The sequence below is a fragment of the Hyaena hyaena genome, unplaced genomic scaffold (genome assembly GCF_003009895.1).
Source record: "Hyaena hyaena isolate Hyena2069 unplaced genomic scaffold, ASM300989v1 scaffold_766, whole genome shotgun sequence".
Lineage (NCBI taxonomy): Eukaryota > Metazoa > Chordata > Mammalia > Carnivora > Hyaenidae > Hyaena > Hyaena hyaena.
The window spans coordinates 529436-556275 of record NW_024081398.1 but is presented as its reverse complement, the minus strand read 5'-3'; the positions used below and the strand labels follow the sequence as shown (position 1 = coordinate 556275).

Below are 26840 nucleotides of genomic sequence, written 5' to 3'. Positions count from 1 at the left end.
ACCTTTATGCGGAGTGAAAAGGAGAAAAGGCAATCTCACTGTTACTCCAAGAACACCTCTACCTCAGGGTCTTTGCACTAGCGGTTACTGCCTACCTGCTATTTTTTCCCCTGAGAGGCCTGGATACCCGAACCCCTCCATTTCCTGCACAAAAGGTGCTGTAGCACAGCAGCGTTTCCTTGATTGTCTCCCACAGCATTACTACAGCCTGGTGTATTTTGTGTTTTTCTACTGCCTCTTCCTCCCCTCCAGGATGGAACATGACGAGGGAGGGACTTTGTCCTTTTATGTATATATTTTTGTCATGGCTGTATCTCCACGGCCTGCGATTCTGACTGCAACGCAAGCAGGCACACAAGAAATATCTGTGGAATGCATGATTAATGAGCGAGTAAGTGAACAGCCCTTAGTGTCTGCACATTGGTGTGTGGCCGTTTGAACGTGTTCGTGGTGATACGCCCATTTCTCTGGGCTAGGAATGGCTCCTTTTATTAAAACTGTAGGTTTGCCCGTGCATATGTGCTTTGGCGCACGCGAAGGGTTCGCTGGGTCTGGGCACCACACGCTTCTGAATCCGGGCTCGTGTGTCTCTGCTGTGTATCCCTGGCCCCTCAGTTGTGCGCAGATGTGTCTGGACCATCCAGCCCGGCGCCAGGTTCCTGGAAGAAACCGCCTCGCGCCGGCAGAGGGCACCAGAGAGCCGCGCGCCTGCGTTCAGGGGGCCGAAACCGGGAGTTCTTGGCGGGTAGTTGGGGACCCAGGAGACCGAGAATCTGGTGGAAAGAAGTGGAGAGCTCTCTGACCAACGGAGCACTCTGAAGTTGTGCAATTCCTGTGCAACGTCCGTGACTCCCCTCAGCTCCTCTCCTAGGACCCAGACGTCCGGGCACCCCCTGCAGCACCGTGAGCAGAGCCTCCGTGGCTGGGGTTGGGAGGGGAGCTGGCCGCCACGCTGGGCCCCTGGGAAAGAGGGGCGCCCTCGTGGAGGCCCCCGCCGCTCTCGCCGGGAGCTGCCTCCCTTCCCCGCTCGCACATCTCTCAACCCCAAGGATCTCAAACTCCTGCGCGCTTAGAGATCCCCGCGTGGCTGCCCTCCCCGTGGCCCTTCCCAGCCGTGGAGGGGCCGCTTCTCCCGCTGGACGGTACCACCCAGGATGAACAAAGGCCGGAGGCCACGGCGCCCCTTCCCCCTGCGACACCTAGGCTGGCCCCACTGTGTGCCGGGGGAGGCGCGGGCGGCGCGCCAGGCGGCTCCGGGAAGCGGCTCCAGGCCCGGCCCCGGGTTTTGTAGCTGGGGAGGGGGGCGCATCGCTCCCCACCCCGGTATTCATGAGCCCTTGGAGAATTCCCGATTTGGAGAATCTAGGGCTTCGATTCCGGGTGTGAGATCAACAAGAAAAAAAAAACCAAAAACAAGGATTTTGTGCTTTTTGACTCCATGACCCACCACCTGCCCATCGCGTCCCCCCTGCGCCCCCCCCCCCGCCCCCCAGACACACATATGCACGCACACGGCCTCCCCATCACGGCCATCCCCCGGCCCACGGGCAGGTCGTCGCCCGGCCGCCCCCTCGGCAGCGGGGGCGCCCCAGCCCGCGAGTGTGACGGGCGGGGCGCGGTGGCCGGTCCCTCGCCCCCCGCCCCCCGGGTCCCGCGCCGCGGGCATCTCCGTCCCGGGGAGGGTGTGCGTGCGCGCCGGGGGCCGGAGGGCTGGGGGAGGGCTGGGGGAGGAGACGTCAGGAGGGGCGGGGAGGGGAGGGGAGGGGAGGGGAGGGCCCGGAGGAGCGGAGAGCGGAAGAGCCCCGGAGAGCGCGAGCTGGGCCAGCGGCGGCACCGGGCGCGGGAGGGCCGGGGCGAGGGCGGGACCGCGCGGGCCGGAGAGGCCGGGAGGGAGGGGGCCGCGGGCCGGGGAAGTGAGTTTGTGCGCGCGGGGGTGCGCGCGTGCGGGCGTGTGTGCGCGTGTGCACGCGCGTGTGCAGGGCCGGGGGCGGGCTCCGGCCCCGCCGCCTCCTCCCGCCCGCGCCCCGCGCTCCGCCGCCAACTCGGGGCCCCGGCGCGGCGGGCGGCGGGCAGCATGCTCAGCCTCCTCGTCTGGATCCTCACTCTCTCCGACACTTTCTCCCAAGGTAAGCCCCGCCGCCCGCGCTCGGCGGCCCGCCTGCCCGCAGCCCGCCCCCCGGGGCGCCGGCCCGACGTTCCCGCGGAGGCGCCCAACTTGTCTCGGCCGCGAGCGCGGGGTCGGGCCGTCGCGGGACCCGAACGCGCACAGCGCCCTCCGGAGCCTCCGGCAGCCTCCCTGCGTCTGCCGGCCGAGGCCCGGAGTCCGCACGCCACGTTCCTGCGGGGGGGATGGGGGGAGGAGGGTGGGATTTCAGATTTGGGGTGGGAGGTGCATGGAAAGCTGGGGACCCGGCTCCCGAAGATGTGGTGAAGGGAATCCCGACTCCAGACCAGCCCCTGAGGGGGGTGGGAAACTCCACACTGCCTGGGCCGCCCCCTCTGGAGGAGGGGAGGGCTGCCGGGGTGTCTGCTGGGACCCCTGCCCGCGGAGGCGCCGGCTGGGGAGCCGACTTCCAAAGGCAGCTTGGGGCTGGCCTGAAATACCGCGGGGGGGGGCACTGGGGGGGTTCACATCCCACTCTGGGTCGGGACAGTGTTGATGTCGCGGCTTCTTTGGAACTGGCAGGGGAGAGGCTGGGAGAGGAGACGCTGGTAGTGTATCCTGGGGCTGGGGGCTGGGGGGGCTGTAGGGCCCGGCCTCAGGCAGCACCGGGGTCTGTGGGTGCGCACTCTCGCCTCCCGGGTCTGGCTCTAAGAGTTAATCCTGCCCAGCCCGCCGCCCCCATCCAAAAATGGAGCTGACACACAAACACCAAAAACCAGTCATAGAGCCGGAGACAGACTACTCACTTGCTGAGACAGATACACCCACAGCATCTCCCGAGCGGAGACAGACAGACACACAAAGACACTGACACCCTGGCGAACACAGAGCCCTCCCCCGAGCCGGCTTGCACATCCATGCACCCAAACACATCCAAACTCACCCAGACACGCCGCGCGTGTGCAGGCGGGCATTCACAAGGACACGCACACACGCGCTGAAACCGTACCGCACACACCAGCCCTCCAGCAAACAAAGAGACTTGAACAGTCGTTCATATAGGCAGACACCTATGGAGATGTACAGACGGCATCATGGGGGAGGTGGAGTGAAGTCGGCTTGCATAGAACAGCCTCAGGCTTTGCCCTGTTCTTGGTTCCCTTCCGGGGCTGGTGTGTGTGCGTGTGTGTGTGTGTGTGTGTGTGTGTGTGTGTGTAGGGGTGGGGTGTTGTGCTGGACCCCTCCTCTCCTTACCAGGCCCCTCCCCAGCTCCAAAGGCAAAGCCTGGCTGACTTACTGGAGGGCCGGTCCTGATCCGGCGCTCCTGTATGGCCCCCCAGGCCCCCCAGCACCAGGCCGAGACCCGGGAAGGGTGTGCATCCTGGGTGTGAGCGCGGTGCTGGGCAAGGAGGCCTGGCCCTGAGGTTGGCAGGCCCAGCAACCACTTGGCAGAAAGTTGGAAAGATGACTGAAGTTCTGACTTTGTTGGGCTGGCTGCTAGGGGGGCGCGGGTGGGGGGGCGGCTGGGTCATTACCCTCTCGAGTTGGGGGCAAGCTGGCCTCTCCCCGTTCCCGCAGCCCCAGCATGTCAGCAATATGGAGCAAAATGAGCTTCAAGGAACAAAAGGTGCAGTTAGCAAACTGGCCAGACATGTGGATTGAATCGGGAACAGAAACGGTGGAAAGAGGAGTGTGCTGTGTGCCTTTCTCCCCTTGGGCAGGGGGAGGGTCGGGTGAGCGGAGCTCCCACCTCCCCGCCTCTGACTGGGCTGAAAGCGAGACCCGACAGAGTGTGCAAAGTATTTGTGTGGGGGAGGGGTGCCAAAGAAAAGGAAGGGGGAAAATGGACAGAGGGGAGAGGAAGTCACTGCTGGCAGTTCCTGGGGGGAGGAAGGGGGGGCAGGCAGGGAGGGAGTGGGCACTTGGGGAGACTGGGGTACTCACAGGGTGGGTGACCTCTCCTTGGCCTCCATCCTTAGAAAGAAAGATGTCCAGGTCAGGGACTAGGGGAGGCGGAGAGGGAGTGGGGGAAGGGGGTGTAGGGTGGGAGGGGGCTGGTGGAGAAAAGGGGAGAAGGTAGCAGAAGGCAGTCATATTGAGGGGTGGGGGGTAAGGAGAGATTCAGCCCAGGCAGAGAAATAAAAATCGTATTTTAAAGAATTTCAATGGGCTTCATCAATCTTCATTTTTCACTAAATAATTTTCTGTATCTTATCTAAATGAAAACCATTATCCTTCCCCCTATTTCCATCATGCGCCGCTCCTCAGACTGATTGCGCCGAAAATTGAAATATTTATTCATTTTCTGGGAGATTTTCTCGCTCCCCAGTCTCGGGGAGGAGAAATTGAAAAAGAAAGATTATAGCTAATCAGAGCAATGTGGGCTGACAGGCTGGCTCGGGGCGGGAGCTGCCTCGGGGGACTGGAGGGGGAGGTAGGAGAGAAGTCGGTCCCTCCAGCCCCCGGAGGTCCCCAGGGCACCCCAGCCACCTTGGCAGGCGGGTGAGGAGCAAAGGGAAGAGACTGGAGCCTCCTGAGTCCTTGGGATTCGAGGGCCTGAGCACAGCTCCGTCCTGGCGACAACAGGCGTCTGGAAAGAGCAGTAGTGGGGAATCCGCCGTCCCCTCCCCGCCCTCGCTGGCCCCGGGATGCCTCCCTGCCACCCCCACAGCCCAGAGCAGGCCTGGAGGCTGGCGAGGAGGCAGGGGAGACAGGCAGAAATCGGGATGCCGGGTCCCCCTCTGACCTTGATTGGATTCCACCTTCCACTCACTTGGAGCTCGAGGGAAGATGTGAACCCACTCACTGCTCTGTGCTTGGCATTACCCTGGACCCTGGACCCCTCGCTCGCCCCCACCCTCTGCTGGTCACCAGGCTGCCCACCGGTGGTCCTGCTCTGCCTTTGGTTCTCAGGCAGGGTAGGGGCGAGGAAGCCAGCGCTGCCTGCCCCTCTCTTCTCACCCCTTGTCTTGAGAGCCCAGGGGTCCGATGGGAGCTCCTCTGGGCCTGCAGACCCTCGGGGCCCAGGTCTTCCTTTCTCCTCCAGCTTTCCGTCTCTGACACAGAGCTACGCACTGGGTAAGTGCCCTTGAGTATCTGATCAATTGATTGGTTTGATGCAAGTGTCAGCGTCCGAAAGACGCAGCGTGAAGCGGTGGTTACATCGCAGGCTCGGCCGCTGGGTGGGCGCGTCATGTCAGCTTGAACCAGGTATGCGCCTTCTCCGGGCCTCACTCTGCTCGGCGGTACCGCGAGGCTAGAACTCGCGCCTCACAGGCTCAGAGGGTCCTCATGGCAGTTAAACATGCTGTGGGCGCCAAGCACGGACCGGCGTCTGGCACAGACAGTGGTGCCCCGTCCTGCTCGCCGTCAGGGCTCGGTGGCTGGACGCCCGTGCTCGGTGGGCGGGCTGCCTGTGCCTCCTTTGGGCTCCTCTGTATGCCTCTCTGTGTTCGCTCCCACTGCTCCTCTCCTGGACAAGACTGGACCGTGGCCGACCCAGGAGGGGACAGCGGCCTCCACGGGCCAGAGATCTCAGAGAGCTGTGGGGCTGGCCGGCCTTCGAGGGAGAAGGATGCAGGGCTCTTGCGGGCAGTGGGGAGCGGACAGTAGGCTGAGGCGGCCTCATTTCCGAGGCTGGGAATAACAGAGATCATTTATGGTCCCTTGTGCTAACTACCTGCTACGTATTATCTAATTTAATCCGTGCAACAACCCCTGAGGTCAGCTCTGGAATTATCCCCCTATCGTGGATGAGAAGTTGAGGTTTAACAGGTTAAGTGTCTTACTGGTAGTTGTGGGAACCCACGGACCTCGGAGCCCACACCCTCCCGCCCCTCTCCCTTCCCCTCTCCCCTCCCGCCCCTCTCCCACATGGCTGCAGGGGCAGGTGCTGGACTGGAAAGGGTCTTTCCTGGTCCACAGTGGAATGGGAACTCAGGAGGAAGGAGCGAGCGCCCCATAAAGGTAGACTCGTTCACGTTTTTTTCTAAATGTTTTATTTATTTCTAGGAGAGAGAGAGAGAGACAGCATGAGCAGGGGAGGGTCAGAGAGAGAGGGAGTCACAGACTGAAGCAGGCTCCAGGCTCTGAGCTGGCAGTCAGCACAGAGCCCGACGCGGGGCTCGAACCCACGAACCGCGAGATCACGACCTAAGCGAAAGTCGGACGCTTAACCGACTAAGCCACCCAGGCGCCCCGACTCGTTCACATTTTAAGAACAACCCTTCTTTCTGAAATTCTGTCTTTCCACATTTTTTGGTATTGAGTGGTTTTTCTTGGGTGGTCTGATGGTGTTCGTATGTGGCTTTTGTAAAAGGACTTTACTTGGCGGATACAAAGCTTTGCAGACCAGTGTTTGTTTCTGATATCGAACACAGCCTTGCAGGTAGGTCCGTGCAAGGCTGACTCCTGAGAGGTTCAGGGTCACACAGAGGCGAGGGCTGAGCACGGCGCGGGGGGCCCAGGGTGGGATCCCAGGTAGCCCACTTCCAAGCCAGGCCCTTTCCGGCAGGCACAGAGCCTGGGGTCTGGTTGTGAGTTACTGTCCCCCCACCCGCCGAATTTTATAGATAAGGCGACCAAACCTGAGTTTAATTAACTTGTTCAAGGCCATGCCTGGAGTGTTAGATCCCAGATTAAAACTCTCTCTGTGTCGCTACGTAGCCCGCCCTCTGCCAGGCACCTCCACGCTCACACACGTGTGTGGGGACCCCTTGGAGCTGGGGCAGCCCAGAGGGGAAGCGGCCTCCCCTCCTCCTGCCCACGGTGGCCAGCAGGCTTCTCCTGGTGGCTGGCCTCCATCCAGCTCGCCGCCTGCTTAGATGGCTCCCCTGTTTTATCCCGTGGGGGTCGTGCGTACCCTCTATCAGAAGGAGGTTTGCCATGCCTCCTACCTCGAGAGTCTTTAACTGTGCATTTGTGTCGTGCCTCCCAATTTCAACCTCCTCACGTGTACTATCTCATTTAATAGAGATCGATGAACATCTATGATGACGGTAGGCTAGTTATTGTTTCTCCACGGAGTAGATGAGAAAACAGACCGAAAGCTCAGTGACTTGCTGTGAGCAGGAGCTGGGCTGAAGGGAAGGGTTGGGGGCAAATTCCGTCGTCTCCCTGATTTCTGGGGGCTCATTCACCCTGAGGGTAGGGAGACCCCTCTCCATTCCCCCGGAGCTGAGAAAGCCATGCCCCTTCCTGATCTACCCGCTCCTGCCTGGTCTCCTGCCCCAGCCGCCAGGCCATTTTACTAGACAGTCCCTTGGAGGGGGCTCTGCCCTGGAAATGGCTGGGGGTGTGGGGCCGGGGGGTCATTAGTGGAGACTTCTCTGATCCTGAAATGTGAGAGACCAAGGCCAAGGCAGTCTCCGGTGTCAGGAAAGAGAATGGTTCACCCTAAGTGAGGGAGAAGGTCATTCACTTTTGTGGAAGACCCACTGTGTGTTGTATGTATTAGTAACTAACTTAATACCAACAGTAATCTGTTTAAGGTAGGAGTTCGTGTCCTCGTTTGATAGCTGCACGAAGAAAACTCCTAGAAGTTAAGCAGATTGTCGGAGACGAGGCAGCCGGTGGGTGACAGAACCCGGACCCAAGCAGGGAAGTTGGGGCGGGGCTGGGAATATTCTCAGAAGAAAGCCCCTGATGACGGGCACTTTGGATGTCTGTGGACTCAGGCTGTCGGCCACCGTGTGCCTGCCTGCACGTGTGCACACGCACCCTGCCTGCCGTATGCTCGTCCCGGACCCGCTTCTCGCCCCCAGACGCGCGTGGACAGGGTCTGCCCGTCTCTGCCCCGGCCTGTCCGTTCAGCAGAGCGCTGGCGTGCGGCACGGCCACGGTTCTGGGGGCCTTGCGAGTCCTTGAAGGCGCTCAGCTGTCCTGCGTCCTCTGGGTCCCCTGTGACAGACGCACACACTCCAAGCAAGGTCAAGCGCGTCAGGACCCCGCCATTCCGGTCCTGTGGCTCCGGCCCCTCCGTCTTGCATCCGCCAGCTGACACCTGCGTGCGACCCCGCTGAGGTCCTCTGAGTGCCCAGGACAAACGCTGCTCTAACTCCAGGCCATCGCGGACCTCACGTTGCGTTGCTTCTCCCATCTGGCTCTCCCCCCTCCCCACCCCCACGGGCTCCCTGAGCTCCCACTCTCTCCCTCCCTCCACATTTAGTTTCTCCAGCACCTTTTATTAACCTCTGTAGTCTCCGGGGACTGCTGCCTCGTTCCTCTCTGCCCTCCTTGAGCCCATTTAACAAAATTGGGATCGTATTGAAATAAATGGGCCTTGCAGCCAGCCACCCTCCTAGGAATGAAGGGTCTTCAATCCAGGGATGGAAATCTCTAGCACTCCCTAGCAAATTCCAATAGCGCTGGGGCTTCATTCCTGTTGGGGGGAGGGGGGAGGCTGGCTCTGGGACAGTGTGGGGGGAGGGTGTTTCCCAGAAGGCAGCTGGGCCTGGGTGACACAGAAGGGGCAGCAGTAGTGCTGTCCCACCGCACGCCAGGTGAGGGATGCAGACTCTTCTGGACTCTGGCGTCTGGTGCTGTTCTTCCGTGCAGTTTATCTCCCCCTGCAGCCGGGTGAGGAGCATGCCCTCGCGTATGGTGCTCCTCGGCCCTACGTCTCTTCGCACAGCAGAAATGTGTTGTGTGCCTGCCCTGGGCCAGACACCGGAGTTGCAAACCAGTAAAACCCTAGCCCCGCCCTTAAGGGTCTCACATCAGTATTTAAGAGCAAATGACCTAACCTCAGTAGGCCTCAGTTTTCTTTTCCATAAAATGGGGAGAATTATTTTTTTTTAATCCGCAAATGTTTATTACTTTACCCAAAACATACTGGGTAGGCATTATGGAAATTTTTTTTTTTTAATGTTTTATTTATTTGTAGGAGAGAGAGAGAGACAGCGTGAGCAGGGGAGGGTCAGAGAGAGAGGGAGTCACAGGCTGAAACAGGCTCCAGGCTCTGAGCTGGCAGTCAGCACAGAGCCCGACGCGGGGCTCGAACCCACGAACCGCGAGATCATGACCTAAGCTAAAGTCGGACACTTAACCGACTAAGCCACCCAGGCGCCCCTGGAAAATTTTTTAACAGATGACATCATGGGGTGCCTGGGTGACTCGGTCAGTTAGGTGTCTGACTCTTGATTTCAGCTCAGATCATGACCTCATGGTTCATGAGTTTGAGCCCCCCATCAGGGGAGATCGTGCTTCCGATCCTCTGTCTCCCTCTCTCTCTGCGCCTCCCCTGCTCATGCTCTCTCTCTCAAAAATAAATAAAAACATTAAAAAAATGACATCATATGGCATCTCCCCTCCAGGAGGTAAGATGTGTGGCCCAGGATTCCAGGTGCAGGGCAGGGCGTGGCCGGGAGAGCAGCAGGTCAGAGCTGTGTGAGGCCAGGAAGGGCCCCAGCAGGGAGGTGGGTCCAAGGACAGACAGGATGTGGATGAGGCAGGAAGAGGGAGAGCATCACCAGACCCGCGGAGGCACCGGTGCAGCTGGGTATTTGGGGTGGGGGAAGCAGGCAAGGTGGTCCAGAGCGGAGCGGACCGGACCCGGAATGCCTTGAAAAGCCAGGCCAGAGACTGCCCTTTAGGAAGCATGGGGCCAGGGGCTCCTGTGTTTAAGTCTGATCCCAACTCATTCCTCACCAAATCGTCCCCTTGTCTTAAACTCCTCACCTGCTGGGGCGGCCCCTTCAGGTAAATGAAGCAGACAGATAATCAGGGTTTTGACCAGGCAGAAGTGAGCAGAAACCCGGGGGAAACTCCCGTTCTGGCCTGGGAAGTCTCAGATGTGTGAGCTGAGTTGGGGAGCCTCCCAGACGGCGAGCAGAGCCCTCAGGTTTAAGATAGAGATGCGTGGGGGCAGAGGTCGGTGGAGGTAACCCAGACCAGAGCCCTGTGGGGTCAGGAGGCCCCATATGCCTGTTTCCTGGGAGCCTCGGTGGGGTCCTGAGTCTGGGGGACCCTTCTGCTTGCAGCAGAGGGCCAGGCTGGGGTTGCTTCCTCTGGTGGCCTTAGATGTGTGTGAGTGTGTGTGTGTGTGTGTGTGTGTGTGTGTGTTTGGGCTGAGCCTAGAGATTGTCAAACCACTGGGAGCCCATGAACTCCTTTTATCAAATGGAAACCTTTGAAGAAGGTTCCCACCAGCAGGGAGGGGGCCTGGTGAGCAGCTAAGCAAAGTGCTGTTTTAAGGGCTGGTCCGGGCCTGGCTCTTGCCTAGGCACCGGGGATGGAGAGGTGAGTGGTCCCTGTCCTTGGGCCTCTCTGGGTCCCAGGATAAACACAGTGACAATGCTCTATGACCAAGGTTGTGAGGGAGGAATGTGAAAAATGCTGAGGTCTCACTGTGGGGCAGGCGGCTGGGAGCCTAGCCGGGGGAGGGGACAGCCCCGGGGGGGGGGGGGGGGGGGGGGGGGGGGGGGGGGGAGGGGACAGCCGGCCTCCACAGATGTGCGGCTCAGGGGCTGGAGCCTCTGGAATGCAGCGCCCCGGACAATCCCTGATTGTGCCTCCCTGCTCCGATGGAAGGATGGAAGGAGCCGATGGAAGGAGCCGAGGAATCTGAAGGAGGGAGCCGAGGTCCCTCCCAAGGATTATGATTTCCAGGAACAAAGGCTGTTTCTCTGAAGCCCACTTTCCCCAAATCTCCTCACCTCCCGGGTTCGGCGTCCTCCTCCCCACCCACACCCCCACGGACGGAGCTCATCTCTAAATTAACTTTGTCCTTGTAATCAGCTTAGCCGAGTTTTTCCCCTCCTTCCCGAATTCTCCCAGGAACAGCCTGGGGCCCTGCTCGCTCCATTACCCAACATTGTCAAGCCAGGAGGTGCTTTTAACAGCTCCTTCCCATTCGATTCACTTAACTGGGAGGTTATTATAGGAAAGGAGCTGAGATGGGCAGATGGGGGCAGAGAGAGGGACCTGGGAGTCGGGCGGTGGTGGGGGCGGGGGGAGAGGCATTTTCAAAGGAGTGGAAACCCCGGGAAGGACAAGCTGGCAGGGTGAAGCCCCTGAGGGAAGGTTGAGGTTTTCACCACCTGGGCACCCTCATCCTCCAGAAGGACTTTCATCAGGACAGCGGGACTCCTGGGTTTTAACCCCAGACCCTGAGCTATTGGCCTGCTGCTCTGTGCCTGCGACCCAGCCTCCCTGGAAACCTGCCACCGGCCGCCCTCAGCCGGATGGGGTGCCCTTGCCCCCTGCGCACACTTGTGGTCAAGGCTGCCAGTTCGCCAGCTCTCCACATCCACCCCTCCTCAGCTGCTCTGGGCCCTGCGGATATTAGACTCCGGTGCCTATCACCCCGCACACATCTGGAAAGTCGCCCCTCACCAGGTGGTGGGTGAAGTGGGAATGCAAACTCATTTTAATGTCAGTTTGAGCCAAATATAATTAGAAAGGAAAATCTGACTTTGCAAAAAAAAAAAAAATCTAATGCATTGCAAAGCCAAGTTGAAATGACTTCTGGATTATCTGCACCACTGCCACTCTCCATTTATGCAGAAAATTGAGAGTGAGGCTGCAGCGCCCTATCTAGGGGATTTAATTTGTGCACCAGGGTCGGGTCATGGAGACTGGACCCTTTCCATGCAACCCTAGAATTGCGTGACCCTCCTGGAGTGCTCTGGGCCTTCCTTACCAGAGGGTCTGTGGGATGGCCACCCGTGTGGTCTGGACCAAGCCAGTTTGGCTGGAGCCTCAGTTTGCTGATCCACACAATGGACACGATAGCGCCATGAGGACTGAGTGAGGGAATTGTGTATTAGGGGGCAGAACCTGGAACATAAAAGATACTCAATAAACCCTTGTTATTATTAATATTGCACAGTGCCTGCTTCTCACAGCTCACAATCCGAGGCAGATCTGAGGAAGGCAGAGAAGAGGATGAGTGAAGAACAAAACAGTAGTCCAGATACAGACAAGCCCCCGGGCACTGTCCCAAGGCAGGTGAACTGAGATGCCTGAGGCCACGGGCTGGGGCGCAGTGCGGCAGGCCCGAGGCCGCAGCGGAGCGTGATGGAAGGCGCCCTGGTTTGGACTTGTGAGCCTTAGTTTCTGCATCTGTGAAATGGAGTGATAGCCCTCCGCTGGGCTTGGAAAAGCTCTCCTAGGGCAGTGCCCAGAAAGCATGCCCATCGTCCTCACCCCTGTTTCTCTAGAAGGCTTCAACTCGGTGTTATAAGGATTCTCAGACTTGGGCGCGCCTGCGGGACACGCGGGGACCTTGATGAAGCGCGGATTCTGATTTGGAAGGTGGAGTTTCTGCCTGGGCACCGAGCTCCCAGCTGCTGCTGGTGCTGCTGGTCCTGGGACCTCTCTGGGAGGTGTTGGAAGACGCCTTCCCCTGGGGAAACAGGCCTTTGAGGTTCCACCGATAACTGAATGAGTTCACGTGTCAGCCTGCTTCGTTGTGTAACAGAGCCTGGATGGGTCATTGATTCAGGAGCTTTGATAGGTTTGTTTCAGGGAAGGAGGCTGTGGGGCAGGACAGGGATGGTGCCTGCCAAGGCTCCCTGAGCTGCCCAGCCCGCTGCCTGCACCTCACCTGTCCCCAGCCGCCCCCACTCCGCCCTGGACAGCCACTGCCAGGGGCAAGTTGAAAAGCACGCAGCCGGGGTGTTGGTGGGAAGCCCTCCATGCCAGAGGCAGTCAGTCATTTCCACTCCAGTTTGTTTTTTTTCTTTTATGAAGCACGTCCTCACAATCCAGCTTGTGGTTTGGTGGAGATTTGGGGGAAACAGTGTGACAGGGATGCTGCCAAGACCTTGACCCTCTTGGCTTTGGCTCAAACACTGGGTCATGAGTGAGCAGTGTGATTTGGGAAGCAAGGTGGGTCATGCATAGGCATAACTGGGGCCAATGGAGGCCACCTCTGGGTAGGTCGGTTTCTCAGTAGACTTGATGGTTTCTGGGCCCACGTGTCAAGTCTACACTCTTTCCCGCCTGCCTGTATCCATGTGCAGAGTCCCAGCCCAAGAGGAAGAGCCTCAGGCCGGAGGAGAGGGAACCTCTCTCTGCCTTCAGAGTTCCGATTCCCTGGGTGAAGCTTAGTCCTCCTGTCTAGGGAATCCTGACTGCTTCTCCTTCCTCCTCCTCTCTCCCCCCAAAACCACCCCGCCCATTGCTGGGGCACAAGGGGGTGAGTGCAGACCACATTCCTCAAACAAGCGAGCTGGGGTGGGAATGAAAATGGAGAGATGATTCTTTAAGAAGCTTGAGGGTGTCTCTCTTCGGGCCGACTCACTTGACCCCACCTGGACTGCAGGGTCTGTACTTTGTGGAGGAGAAAGGAGATGCAGGAGCCTCCTGTGCTTGCTCGCTTTCGTAGCTAATAGGCCCTGGCAGGTGGGAAGTTCCTCTTGGCGTCTAACCTGAAGCCTTCCTGCTCCTGCATGGAAAGCCGTCTCACAGGGTCTATAACTGAACAAATGTTCGGCATTCTCTCTGTGGATAAAGGACGTCCTCCCCTGGAAAGTTCATCTTCTCACCTCCGGAGAAGGCTCTTGTGCTGGAGAAGCAAGCCCAGGGCAGTCAGGGGTAGACTGCCTTGCCTCGGGGGCCCCACGTGAGGCCGAGCAGGCCGTCTCTTCAGGGGTCAGACTTGCTTCCCAGCGAAACACCCAGGCTGGTCTCCCGGTGTCCCCAATCGTGGGGACGAGAGGCCAGAGCCACTGTGCCCTGCCTGTCTAGCGGCCCCCTCTCTGCAGCTCGGAGCAGCTGGGGGCTGGAGGGCTCTGGCGTCCTTCCTGCTGTCTCTAGCTGGCGGTCTGGGGGCCCCCTCACCCCCACAGGGCCAGGCATCTGCTGCTGCGGTGGGATGTGGAGGGGAGATGGCATGGTAGTGCCCCCCCCCCCCCCAGGACCTGTTCTAGCTTCAGAGCGGGAGTGGCTTCCTCTTGGCCTCACATGGGGACATATGTCCTCAGCCCAGCCTAGCCTGGGAGGACCCCGAGGGAATGCCCCGTGGGCAGAGAAGGAAGGATCAGGTGTCTGCCTTTGGAGATCTCCCTGGGATACTGGGCCATATTAGACAGGTGCAGACTCTTAGCTCTGAACTTGAACTTGAGGGAGGAGCCGTGGTTTCTGCTCCGGGATAGCTAATTACAGTAGGGTCTAAACACATACAAAGATTGTCTAAAACCGGCCGGGTGGGTGGGTGGGGGTTGAGCCCTGTTGTACACCTGCGAGAAGAGACAGAGATACGGGTGCTGGAGGGTCAGTTAGGAAGGTTCTCTGGAAGGGCAGAGGCTGCAGGCTGCAGGCTGCAGGCTGGGGGAGCTGGGAGCCTGGGTGTCGCCTTGTCAGGTGTGAGCCCTGCTGCATTCACACTGGCTGCTGACACGCCCACAGCACAAGCAGCCTGCACCTCGGGGAGGGGACCCTGCCTCAATAGCTCCCACTCCCTTGAGGACTGGGCTGCATCCTGCCTGAGCCCCAGGGGACAGGAGCTGGTGCTGGGGGCGTGGCTGCCCTCATCTCAGGGAGCCAGCCCGGGGCTGGTCCTCGAGGCAGGCCTGGGTGCCGGCCGCGGGCTCCTCCCTGTGGGTGCTCCCGGCCTCCTCCTCCTGCTGTCCTCCCCGTCTGCGGGTCTGTCACTCGGCAGGAGTGAAATGTGCCCTGCTCCTGAAGCATTTGGTGCCTGATAATTTGTGGATTATAGCTAACTCTCGATAAAGATTCCCCTAATTGCTGGGCTCACCTCAGGTTCTATCATCAAAGCAAAGCCTTGAGGCCCCCTCTCGCCCTCCTTTCCTTTTTATTATCTCTTAATTAATCACTCTGGCTTTCACACTTAGCAGATAATTACAGTCTCCTGGGCACGCAGCTCATTTTCATAACCTCCTGCTCCACGCCGGCAGCAGAGGGGTGGGAGGAAGGGGAGAGACATGCCGAGGAAGGGGGGCGGCAGTGGGTGGGATGAGGCCTGGGGAGGAGAGCGGGGACCTCTCAGCAGCGGGCGCCCCGTGGAGCGGTTGGAGCCGGGCCCCAGGCCTTGAGGGGGCTCCGCCAGGGCAGGGAGGCCATTGTGCTCCCTGGGGACAGCCTACCTGGTCCCCGATGCAGCCCCCCTGACCTGTGCATGGCTGACTCCCTTAGCCTGCCCAGGTGGGGTAGGGTAGGGGCATAGCGGGGTAGGGGTGCAACAGGGTGGGGTAGGGGTTCAGTGGGGGTCAGGGTGGAGCAGGGCAGGGTGGGATAGGTAGAGGTGGTGACGAGCACGAGATGGCCACAAGTGATTCCTGTGGCTTGTGTGGGGTGAGCGGCCCGCGGGGCGGTGGCCAAGGCTGCCCAGGGGGCCATCCCAGCAGGACCCAGGTCTTGGCCTGGGAATGTATGTTTCCAGGTGAGCGGGACACACAACCTGGGGCTCAGCTTGACCCCACGGGAGCGACTAGGCCCTGAGGAACCATCTGGTGGGTGGGGAGGGAAGGGCCCAAGTGGCATTCACACCTGTAGCGGTGTGGCCTCTGTGCGAGGGTCCACACGGCTGCCCACCTCCTTTGCTCGGGCTCCGCCCCAGAGATAAGCAGAGAGGGTGGATTTGACACAGGAGCTTGCCCTCGGGGGCTGGACTCTAGAATGAAGCGGGTCCGCTCTGTGTCGGGCTGGGGCCCCCGCAGGTCCGCCAGGAGGTGGCAGAGGACCCCCATCTGTTTTTCCCTCTCTGTAGGGAGCTTTCCTTCGGCCCGGCACCCGGCACCGTGTGCTTGGTCTTTAGAATGAAATGCATTGGATCTTCTCCCTTTTGTGCCTCGAACTAGTTGCCAGACCTGGGAGGCATCACGGAACCCGGGTCCTGGCTCCTTTGGCCAGTGGGACTCTCGAAAAGCTCGCGGGCGCCCTGCGTCAGACCCCGTCCCTGGCATGTGACCCTGTTAGCCGGTGCTGGCATCCCACTCCCGCTGCCATTCCTGTCACTGCATTAGTACACGAAAGCACCTTGCCGGGGGCCACCGAGCCCCATACCTGGCATTTTGTTTATAGACCAGGGAGAGGAGAGGGTCCTTTCCTTCACCTTCAACCCTCTGCTCCTTCAGGGGTGTGTTCTTGAGCAAAGCCTCGTGGTGGCCCAGGCTGGACCGCTTTCTTTCCACCAACTGATGTGTGCTCATGCTGGCGCCTGCTTCTCCTCAGAGCTTCTCGGGGTCCGACGCCGGACAGGGCTGACCCACCCCCTTGCAGACCTTCAGGCCTCAGGCGGCCGCCCCTGCCAGCAGCGCAGCCTTGTGCCGAAGGGTTAAACGTGGCCTGTCTCACATGGCTTGCCACCTCTTTGTTTTTTAATGGAAAGTCTATTTGTTGTTTTTTTTAAGCTTTATTATTGATTTTGAGAGAGAAAGAAAAGTGGTGGGGAGGGCCAGAGAGAGAGAGGGAGAGAGAATTCCAAGCAGGCCTCACATGTACAGCGCAGAGCCTGACGCGGAGCTCAAACCTGCAAACCGTGAGATCATTACCCAGCGGAAATCATCTGATTTCCTGACTGAACCACCCAGGTACCCTTGGCTCACCCCTTCGGACCAGGCTCTGGCTTCCTGGGTGTTAGGGTAGGAATATCTGTGTCCGAGCAATATGGGAACAGCAGTGGCTTGCAAGTCTAGCTGTGAATGGTTAGCCCTGGTTGTGACCTTAGGCTGCGACCTGGGCCTGCTTTCTTATCTCAAAGTCAGAGGTTAATCTCCAAGATTCCTTCTGGCTGCACAGTCTTCCGGCTCTTGGCCATCCCGTGGGAGTTCACCAAAAGACTGATTCTTCCGGAGTGAGGCCCTGGGTCTCCAGCTTGGTTTCAGAAGGCCAGAGCTGGGACACCCCAAGATAGCAGGGTGGAGCTGGGGGTGGGAGGCGGGGGCAGGAGCACACATTTCCCATGTTGTTGGACCTGGTCTGGGCTTGGGGTAGGAAAGCAGGCGGTGACCCCCCCACCCCGCCCCCGCGCGCGCACCATCCGCTTTCCTGGGGGCCGTGTGGCTGCTCTGGGAGGTCGGAGGCCCCGGACCAGGGCTGTGGGTGCTCCGGTGTGCGTGTCTGAAGAGTTTCTCCTTGAACAAACATGCTCCGGCTTCGCCCTGAACTTCAGCTCCGGTCTATGAAAAGATTTTGCACAGTCTTGTGGGAACGTAAACATTTGGCAGATTTCTTTCCCTGAAAGCTATTTCTTCTCTTTTCTTTTTCTGGGAACTTTCGCCAGCGAGATCAAGGCCCCTCCACCCTTCCCTCCTCCCTCCCCTCTGCCTGAGACACCCCACCCTGCGCTTCCCCCACAGCGAAAGCGAAGTGGGCTGGTGGGCACTGGGAATCCTCTCTGCAAACTGGGCCAGAAGAGAGACGCGAGGCAAACAGCTCTCCCAGGAGGAGAAGTTCGAAGGAGGGAGGGACATGGAGGGGAAAAAAAGCAAATGGCATCAGCGGGGGGAAAAGTGAATTCCAGACATTTAAAATTCTTTTGGTTTTAATCATCTCAGCCCTACCGGAGCCGGCTGTGGGGGAAGGGAAAAATGAAAACCAGGGCCGTGACAGCAGCAGGGAGCAGGACCCGAGGCCTCCCCGGCCTCCCCTGGTGGGCTTCTCACCTCCCCGCATCCCGTCCGGGGCTCTGAAGGGCGCCCCCCTCCAGGGGACCCTTCCTGACTTACCTCCTCTTTATCTCATTTCACAGGCTCCATTTAAAGCACTGACCTTTCAGTTTTCCGCCAGATTGCAAGTTCCCCAAGGCCCTGCATGATGTTTTGTTAAAAACAAAACAAAAATAACAAATAACAAACCCCAGCCTCTTTCATAAGTCCTGCCCGGGCCTCCTCTGCGGCGAGGGTCAGGGCCCTCAGAGAAGCTTCTGGGTCTGTTTTCCTCCTCCGTGAGCCCATTTGAAGAGATGGGCTGAGCCCCCGAGAGGCTCCAGAGGAGTGGGGAGGCCGGGAGGGCCCCGGGGCCTGCTCTGTGCACTCGGGGCGGCGCCAGGTTCTGCCCTGTGAGAGGCCTGGGGTCCTGGGCGCCTTCTGCCCCACCCCCACCCCCAGCACTAGGGCTGATCGGCCTAGTCTGGGCCCCTCCAGTGCTCCGTGTCTCTCTTCTCTCTGAGCACCCCCAGCCCAGGCCCCTGATTCCGACCTCTCTATTTTTTTTTCTTTAATTTTAATTTTAAGTAGGCTCCACATTCATCGTGGGGCTTGAACTCACGGCCCTGGAGATCAGGAGCCACACGCTCCACCCACAAGGCCAGCCAGGGCCCTGAGTTCTCCATTTCTCCATGCATCTGTGGCAGCGCTTTCCATTCTCCCCACCACCTGCTGTTTCTCCCTCTTGCCCTCAGACCTCAGTCGTTGGGTGTCACGACCGTGGTTCCCATGTGGTCCCCACTCCCTGTCCCCAGGATGGTGACAAGCAGTGGGAGCCCCAGGGTACATTGGACGGAGCTGATCTCAGATGGCGGCCCGGTGACCTGGGGTTTCCGCTTCTCTCTTCGTGGGCACATCGTGGGCCCTTCTGTGGTTTATCTGGCTGTGAGGCCGGGAGCTGGTGTACGGCGCCCAAGGCCCCTGGCGGGTCTGAGCCCAGGCCCAGCGAGGCCAAGTGCCAGGCGTCCCCCCCCACCCCGCCCCTGCCCCAGAGAAGAGTGAACCTGCTCTGTGGGCGTGACACCCACCGCGTCACAGCACCCGCCTGGACCCTTGGCGAGGTGTCCGGGACGCATTAAGCATGCCGTGCATGTCAGCACTTACACCTGAATCCTAACGTTCTGGGTTTGTAGTCAGGAGATCTGTGTTCCCATCCAGCGTCCTTCCTGGCTCTGTGTGACCTCACACACGTCCCTGTCCCTGATCGTAGCCTAAGACTTGTAAACCCTGTCTGTGAGTGTAAGTTAACGTGATGTCCTTGGGGCGGCCTTCTTGCCTGGGTCATGCACCCCCACCCCCACCCAGTGCTCAGACCAGCTCCTGGCTCAGGCGCCCGGGAGAGTGCGAGCTGCTCATCTGCAGGGAGGACACTGAGGCTCAGGCCCTGCGGTGCCCTGGAAGCCAGTGGCACTCCCCACCCGCAGATGTGACAATAAAAGTGTCTGGATGTCTGGAAGTGCCCCCTGGGCTAAAATGCCGCACTTGGGAAGCACTGAGCTCACTGGAGGAAGAGCCCCACAGAATAGACCTGGAGGTCCAGCCGCTCGGCTCCCAAGCCCGAGCTGGTTCTAAGATGCCACACACTTCTCCATCCTTCCCATTGCCCAGATGCCTAAGTGTGACCCACAGCCCGGACGGTAAAGATGGGGCTGATGTTGCCAAGGGAGAAGAAGTGTCGGGTCCCCAGCCCACCTCAGAGATGATTAGGTGTCCCCCCAGGCTGTGGTCTGCCTGTTTATCCAGGGCTGGAGCTCGTGAGGGGGCAGCAGGTGACCGCAGAGCCCCCCAGACCGCCCCTGAGCAGGGAGTGGCTGGAGCCCCAGGCTCCCTGAGAAGCACTGCCGAGTCTCGGCCACGACGGATGACGGCAGAGCCCGCTGTCCCGGCCGCGGTGCTGGGTGGCAGGGCTGACCGGGTCTCAGGTGCCCCAGCACCCCGCTCCCCCTACCCCACCCCCTTAACTGCTGAGACGTCTCAGGTTTGAAAATCACGGATTTGAGTTAGTGAAACCCAGGACTGGGGAAGGAAGGTGACCCACTGTGCGGTTCCTGCCACGGCCCAGCACACGCCTCCCCCTCCACTGCCCCCTGCACAGACCACGGGGTCCCTTCTGGGAGGAGGGGTGATGAGGTCAGGAACCCCCTGCTCACTGAGGTCCAGAGAGGACTGGGGACACCTCTCTGGACTGCTTCCGGATCCCCATGTCCCCAGGCCCCCTCCGGCCTCCGCCAGGCCTGGAGCCTGGTGGGGAGGGTGTGGACCTGGGGAGGGTTTAGGGAGGAGACAGGTGGAAAGAGGAATTGAGGGAAGAGGTAATGATCAGGAAGCGGCTGGGTGAGGGCGTGGGGCAGAGAGGAAGGTGAAGGGGGGGGGCGGGGATGAGAGGGAAACTTCATCCATCCAGGAGAGAAGGGGGAGGGCAAAGAGACAGAAACCTCAACTTTTATTTAAAATCAGAGAGCGGTTGTAGGCCCGAGTCGTTGCCATGGCAACCGCAAAGAAAAGGAGATAGAGGCCTGGTGAAGCCGAGAAAACCCAATAGGGGTAAATGTTTAAAGCCAGGAACAAAAACCATTCAGACATAATTAAGTAACTGGCTGCAGGTTCCAGACTCCTGCCCATTGTCGGGGGACTTGCCCGAGACTCCAGCCCGCCCCGCTCTCTCCCTGCTCCACCGCAGCTGGAGCTGGTCCTCCCTTACCCCAGGGGCTCCGGAAGCGGCCAGGAGCACCCTTCCCCCCACCCCTCCAGCCTCCTTCCATCTGCAGGGGACTGCCCTTCTCAGTCCCAGCCCCAGATGAGGCTGGACAGGCTTTCTCGGCTGTTAGGAAAGTACGGTCTCGGCCTCGTAGGGGAAGCACGGAGGACTTTGGTCAGATCCATGGAGGAATTTCTGGATTCACTAGATAGATATGATACCTAACGTGTGGACTTCCCTCTGGTGATCTCGAGGGTGAAGGGTGCCGACGTCACCAGCAGGCTGACCTCTGTGTTGGCACTCGCCCTCCAGGTGTGAGATGCCGGGGTTCCTGGGGCTCTTCTTCCAGAAGGGGGGACCATCCTAGCTGGGAGCGTCGCCGCAGCTACTGACCCGAATGCCCCTCAGGGCTCCTCCAGCAAGGCTTCATCTTGCTGAGCTGGTGTTTGGGGGTTAGGTGTGCTCTGTAGACATGTTTTTTGTTTTTTGTTTTAAATGCCAAAGTAGTTTTGTAAGTGAGTTTCACTCGGTCACGTCACCCCCACCCCAGACATCACAACAGCTGGCTGGCCCCTCTCCCCACCTCCTTAGGGCATTAATCCTCAGTTCTGCCTCCCAAGAAGCAGTGACTCTCAGAGCAGGTGGTATTCGTTCTTCCTCATCCACAGAAGCAGTTCGGAACCCAAGGCCCAGATGGAAGTCAAAAGAGCCCCATCTCCTGTCTGCAGCTCCTCTCTGTGATGAACCTCTTCCGGTCCGTGCCTCCCGACACTCAAAATTTTATCCTTAGATTGAGCCAGACCCTCAGAGAGCGTTAAACCGAGACTGAATGGCTTTGGCTTCTCAAAGAATTGCCTTCACTGAGCTGAGCATTTGGCCCCGTGCCACGAGCCTGCACTGCAGAATGTTCTAAGGAGTAACCCTTGAACATATTGTATTTATGGCAGGAATGTTGCCCAGGATAGGGTTCAACACATCACGGTATTCGTTAATGAGGATCGCTGGCAAAAGTTCTGTAGCGGTGCTTTTCCTAAGCTGTCAGATGGTTTTTATTTTATGCATACTGTACATTGTGTCACTGATTTTGGATTTTTCCTTTTTGCACTTGCTGCTTGGAAGCTCAAGGCTAGCCTTGCAATTGGTCTCAGAATACGCATTGAGGAGCTTGTGGCATGTATCAAATATATTAACTTTCATCCAATCTCGATTTACTTCTCCAGTCCTTGTTCTCTTTCCTTGCTTGCCCAGTAACCCCTCCCCCCCACCTCACCCAATGTCGGCTTTCTTCTCAAACTTTATTGTTTTTTTAAAATTTTTTAACATTTATTTAGTTTTGAAAGAAAGAGTGCAGCGGGGGCGTCAGGGGAGGGGGGAGACAGAGAGGGAAACAAAGAATCTGAAGCAGGCTCTAGGCTCTGAATTGATAGCACAGAGCCCGACGCAGGGCTTGAACACACGAACCGTGAGATCATGACCTGAGCCAAAGTCGGACGCTTAACTGACTGAGCCACCCAGGCGCCCCTAGAAATTTATTGTTTATATCAGTGACTAAATGTCCACGTATGTTGCCTTGAATCTTTTATGCAACAAATAAATCAATTGAGTTAAGATGTATAAAACATACAGCACAACTCCTAAAACGTCAGTTGCTGTTTTAAGTAACAAAGTATACAAATTTTTACCTTTGGAATGCATGATGATGATAATGACAAAGGTAATAATCAGATTTTCCTTGCTCATTAGCACAGACTTGGACTGCTATTTACATGAGGTCTAATTCCCTGCTTGCTCCAAGACTGACAACAAAAACATTCTGGGTGACAGAGGGAGGCAGCCTGCCCAGGATTAAGATTTTTCCATGGATAATCTCTAAAGGGAGAAGCCGTTGGGCCGGTAATTGAGAGCCGATTGCCTTTGTTTGGGTTGGTTGTGCCTAGCCAGACGAGGGCAAGGACTGAGCACCGGGAAGGTAACAGGTGAGACCAGAGTGGTTGACAAAATGTGACCTCTGTGAGCCCTGCAGAACTGTATCAGGTGAGGCTGGCCTGAGCTCTTTGTTCCTTGTCTGTTCATTTCCAGCCAACCTTTCATTTGGCCCCGGGTGGGGGGTGGGGGGTGGAAGGAAAACAACAGGACCATGGCAGCCTGTTTTGTTCAAACCTGCATTTATTGAGCATTTGCTGTATGCTAGGCCCCATTAGATGCTGTGCCTGTGCACAGAGGAGGGTTCTTTTTACTGCCTCAGAGCAAGTTTCCAGTTCTTTCTTTCTAAGTGGGAAAAACTGTTGAGTAGATATGCAGCCCCTCTGACGGGTACCCAAGTGCTCCCAGTGGCAGACATCCGGAGTGCTCCCAGTGGCAGGCGACCAAGTACTCCCACGAACAGGCATCGGAGTGCTCCCTGAGTGCTCCCGCTGACGGGTGCTGAAGTGCTCCCTGAGTACTCCCACAGATGGGCACCTGAACGCTCCCTGAGTGCTCCCATTGACAGGCGCCTGAGCTCTCCCTGAGTGCTCCCACTGACAGGTGCCTGAGCTCTCTGAGTGCTCCCACTGACGGGTGCTTGAGTGCTCCCTGAGCGCTCCCACTGACAGGCACCTGAGCTGTCTGAGTGCTCCCACTGATGGGCACCTAAGTGCTCCTTGAGTGCTCCCACTGACGGGCGCCAGAGTGCTCCCCCTGATGTGCACCTGAGCTCTCTGAATGCTCCCACTGACGGGCACCGGAGTGCTCCCTAAGTGCTCCCACTGATGGGCGCCTGAGCTCTCCCCGAGTGCTCCCACTGACGGGCGCCAGAGTGCTCCCCCGACAGGTGCCAGAGTGCTCCTGCTGATGGGCGCCCCAAGTGCCCCATCACACATCCCCTCACCCCTTCCTGCTTCTATACTTCTTCCAGACCCTCTCCTCTCTTTTCCTCAAGGTCTTTCTCTTGTTTTCCATTAAACTGATTTTTTTTTTTAGAAAGAAAATAGCTCCATATTGTTTTTTTCTGTCTTTTATCCTTCAGGTTTTTTTCTTTTTTAAATTCTTCCCCAATTACTGATGGGAAAAAAAAAAAAGGCAGCCTTTCCAATCTCTCAGTTCTTTTGCTCAGAAGACAAAAGATCCTTCAGAATTGGGGGGGGGGATGGGGATGGGGAAGGATTCCAGTTAAAAATCTTCATCAGGGTCAAAACCTGACAGAAAAAGCTTTGTTTAAAGGGAATGAGAAGGGGGAGGAGGGAACTGGCAACTACCAACTTCCAACCTCAAAAGGCAAATATCTTGACAGCTGAAGGAAAGCGGGAGAGGGTGCACATTCCCATGGAAGTATTGGAATAGCTGTGATTTCCTTTTTAACCCCAGTCTTGTCCTTCTGAGGCTGGAGGGAAATGCTGGGGCTGGGGAGGTGCAGGAGGGGCTGTTTTAACTTGACTCGGTCAGAATTACCGAGAGTCAGAGTTGGGGAGCTTGCAAAGGAGGCCCACGCCCTGAGACCTTGGCCCTGGAGAGCTGCACCCTGGGCCTGGGCTCCCTGCTCCCCACTCTCAGAGAGAGGAGCCGAGAGAAGCGGAGGGGAGAGGGGAGGGCCGTGGCAGCCGAGGGTAGAATCCTGGGCCAGACCCGTGGGCAGTGGAGGCCACATGGCCGTGTCGCCACGGACCCGAGATGGGGAGAGACAGAGGGGTGCCCTCCTGGGAACAAGTGTGGGTGAGAGTGTCTTATATGTAGAAATGAGGTTCCAACTGGTCCTAACCTCTCTAAGACTTTGGGCAGAAAAGATTCAGAAATGTCCATTGATTTGAGGAGGAACGAAAACAAAGAGTAGCATGCGGCATTCATGAACGGGCGTCTAGAACGGGGAAGAAAACAAAAGGCCAACACAAAGCTAGAGGCCAGGAGGCAACACTGGCCTCGAGAAGGAGGTAGAGGGGCCGGAGCCCGTCTCTCACGGGTCCGTGTAAATGCCGCCTTCCCGGGCGGCCATGCCGGTGGCAAGGCTGACCAGCGGGAGAACTATTTGTGGCAAGTGTTTAAATCCCCAGGCTGCTCGTGCCCTGGCACCTGGTACCCAGCCATCGATTGATGTGCGATGGGGGAATATGAACCGACTTTCATATGCGCCTGAACAAAACGTAATTAGGAAGAGAAATCTGCTTCTGCTGTTCGGCTGCTGCAGAGAGAAGTTACGTAAGGGTTCATTCAAATGACTGGGGAGCATCTTTCCCCCTTCGGGTCCCTGTGTCTCTGGCTTGAACCAAAGAAATAGGAGCCCAGAACTTCCGCCCCATGTTCTGGAAGTCCCAGCCACAGACATGCTGCAGACAGGCCTGGTGTTGCTGGGTTTCTGACCTCGGTACCTGGGGCTCGTTGCCCCCACACTTTGAGGAAACAGGAGGTGGACGCAGAATGAGCAGCAGACAGAATATCAGAGTCTTAGAAAGTAAGGGGAGAAGGAAAGCTTTGCCCAAAGGGGCATTGGAGGGTGAGTGCGGCGACGATGGGGGGGGGGGCCCTTGTTCTCTACGGTGCTGGTCCCCTCCCCCTTCCCTCTGCTGTCTTCGCAGGTGCTGCCCTCACCGGTGGGTGGGTCGCTCTGGGTGCTGGGTGGCCCACGCCTGATTGGCTGGACTTCACGGGGTGAGGAGTCTGATTGTGGTCATTCTGTCCCTCGTAGAACATCAGTTTTATGGTTTGCTTTTTTAGTTCGGTATTTTGATTGTTCGATTCCTGAGGGGGACCTGAGGGGGAGTCAGTGGTGTCCGGCACATTCTTGAGAGGGACCTTACGCCCGAGGGGTTTCCAAAGTGCGTGTTTTTCCACCCAGACACCCCGGGTCCTAACCTTTCCCTCCCCGCCCATTTTATCTTATCTTTTCCTATCATGTTCTCCCCCCGAACATGTGACTCCTTACTGCTGTTAGGAACAGCAGTTCTTTTTTTTTTTTTTAATAAATGTTTATTTTTAAGAGAGGGAGTGTGTGAGCGGGGGAGGAGTGGGGGGTGCAGAGGATCCAGAGTGGGGTCTGTGCTGACAGTACTGACTGGATGCTGGGCTCGAACCCACAAACTGTGAGATTGTGACCTGAGCTGAAGTCGGACACTTACTGAGCCACCCAGGCGCCCCACGACCGATCTTAACTACAGGGCAGGGCAGGCTCGGAGGTCCACCCAGAGGTCTGATCTGTTGGGAGAGTGTTTGAAACATCTGGGCTAGCAAATCTTGGATGCCTTACTTTTCTGGTATATGTGAAGGCATCTACGAATGACGTATACAAAGAATATCAGACCAACAAGCATTAATATCCCAAATGCACTGCCTCTTGGGAAGGAGGTCACACTGTGGGCAGGAAAGACACGCTGTAGTCATCCAAAAACCCCTGGCATGTCTGGTCATTTTTTTTTTAATCAATTTAACGATAGCTTTTCCTCCCTCTTCCATATTTATTTGGGTAAGCACCTGAACTAGTTTCTGGTCCTCAGTCTTCAGTTTCTCCTTTGGCCGTCCAAAGGCCGCCCCCTAAGAACACCTCCATGAGGCATATTTAATTTTACCTCAAGAGAAGACGGATCTTTGATACCCAGATGACTGTAAGTTTAGGCAGGTGCTTACCGGTCCTGGGTCTAATGACACCGTCGTCTCAAATGCAGCCATCATGTCCCTTCCTAGCAAGGGAGTGTTGCTCTCTGGCATTGTGGGAAAAGAGCGTGAGGAAATCCATTCTCCCCGTATGCCCCCAGGGGCTGAGAGGAAAATCTGGTCATGAGTTTTCTGGAAACGCCTCTAGTCCTTACGCTGCTGCGTTTGGCTAGTTGGCCGGGAGTGGAAAGGAGAACAGAAAAGGGGGCTCCGGTGTTAATGAAATTAACCAGTTTTCCTTCCATGTCCAGAGTTAGCCGAGGCTCTGGGTTTCCGATAGGGAGCTGGTTTGGGGGAACCACCGTGAAGAGTCCGGGGCCTGTCAGTCCCTTTCGGGGACACTGGTTATGTGAGCGCGCGCAGCCTGAGGTCCCCGAGGGCATTCAGATCCCCAGGAGCTGTGTCCACACAAGGGGCTCGGCTTAGAGGGTTTCCACTTCCGTGGTCCCCTCTGAGGACATTCTTGCTTGCAGTGCCCTGAATGGCCACGTAAATGGCACTTGGTGCCGGAACCTCGGGAAGCCGGGTCTGACAGTGTACAGAAGGCCGCAACTAAAGCCTCAGATTTTTTCTTAAGCCTCCTTTCCTGTTCCTTATTCTCCTCTTGATCTCGGTTGTAATGTACCGATTGGCAGCTCGTAGGAGCTCCTCTAGGGTCCCTTTCGGGCCAACAGCCAAACTTTTGCAGTTTTCTGTGAATATGTGAGGCCAACTGAGGGACAGATTTGTCCTTCAGAATCATCTCGGCCTTAAGGGTGTTGGGGGAGATAGCCATATATTTAATGAGAGCCTCCCTTAACCTTTCCAG

At 57.8% G+C, this 26840-nt stretch overlaps 1 protein-coding gene across 3 annotated transcripts in view; it reads left to right on the top strand.

The window, feature by feature from the left end:
• Positions 1 to 2030: 2030 nt before the first annotated feature.
• The window catches only part of KIRREL1 (kirre like nephrin family adhesion molecule 1), a 95525-nt gene continuing 70715 nt past the window's right edge, over positions 2031 to 26840 (top strand). For all 3 annotated transcript variants that reach the window (XM_039218505.1, XM_039218506.1, XM_039218504.1), the window contains exon 1: positions 2031 to 2126. In XM_039218505.1, the coding sequence (XP_039074436.1) occupies positions 2075 to 2126 (52 nt within the window). In that variant the 5' untranslated portion in view covers positions 2031 to 2074. The remainder of the gene's footprint in view (positions 2127 to 26840) is intronic.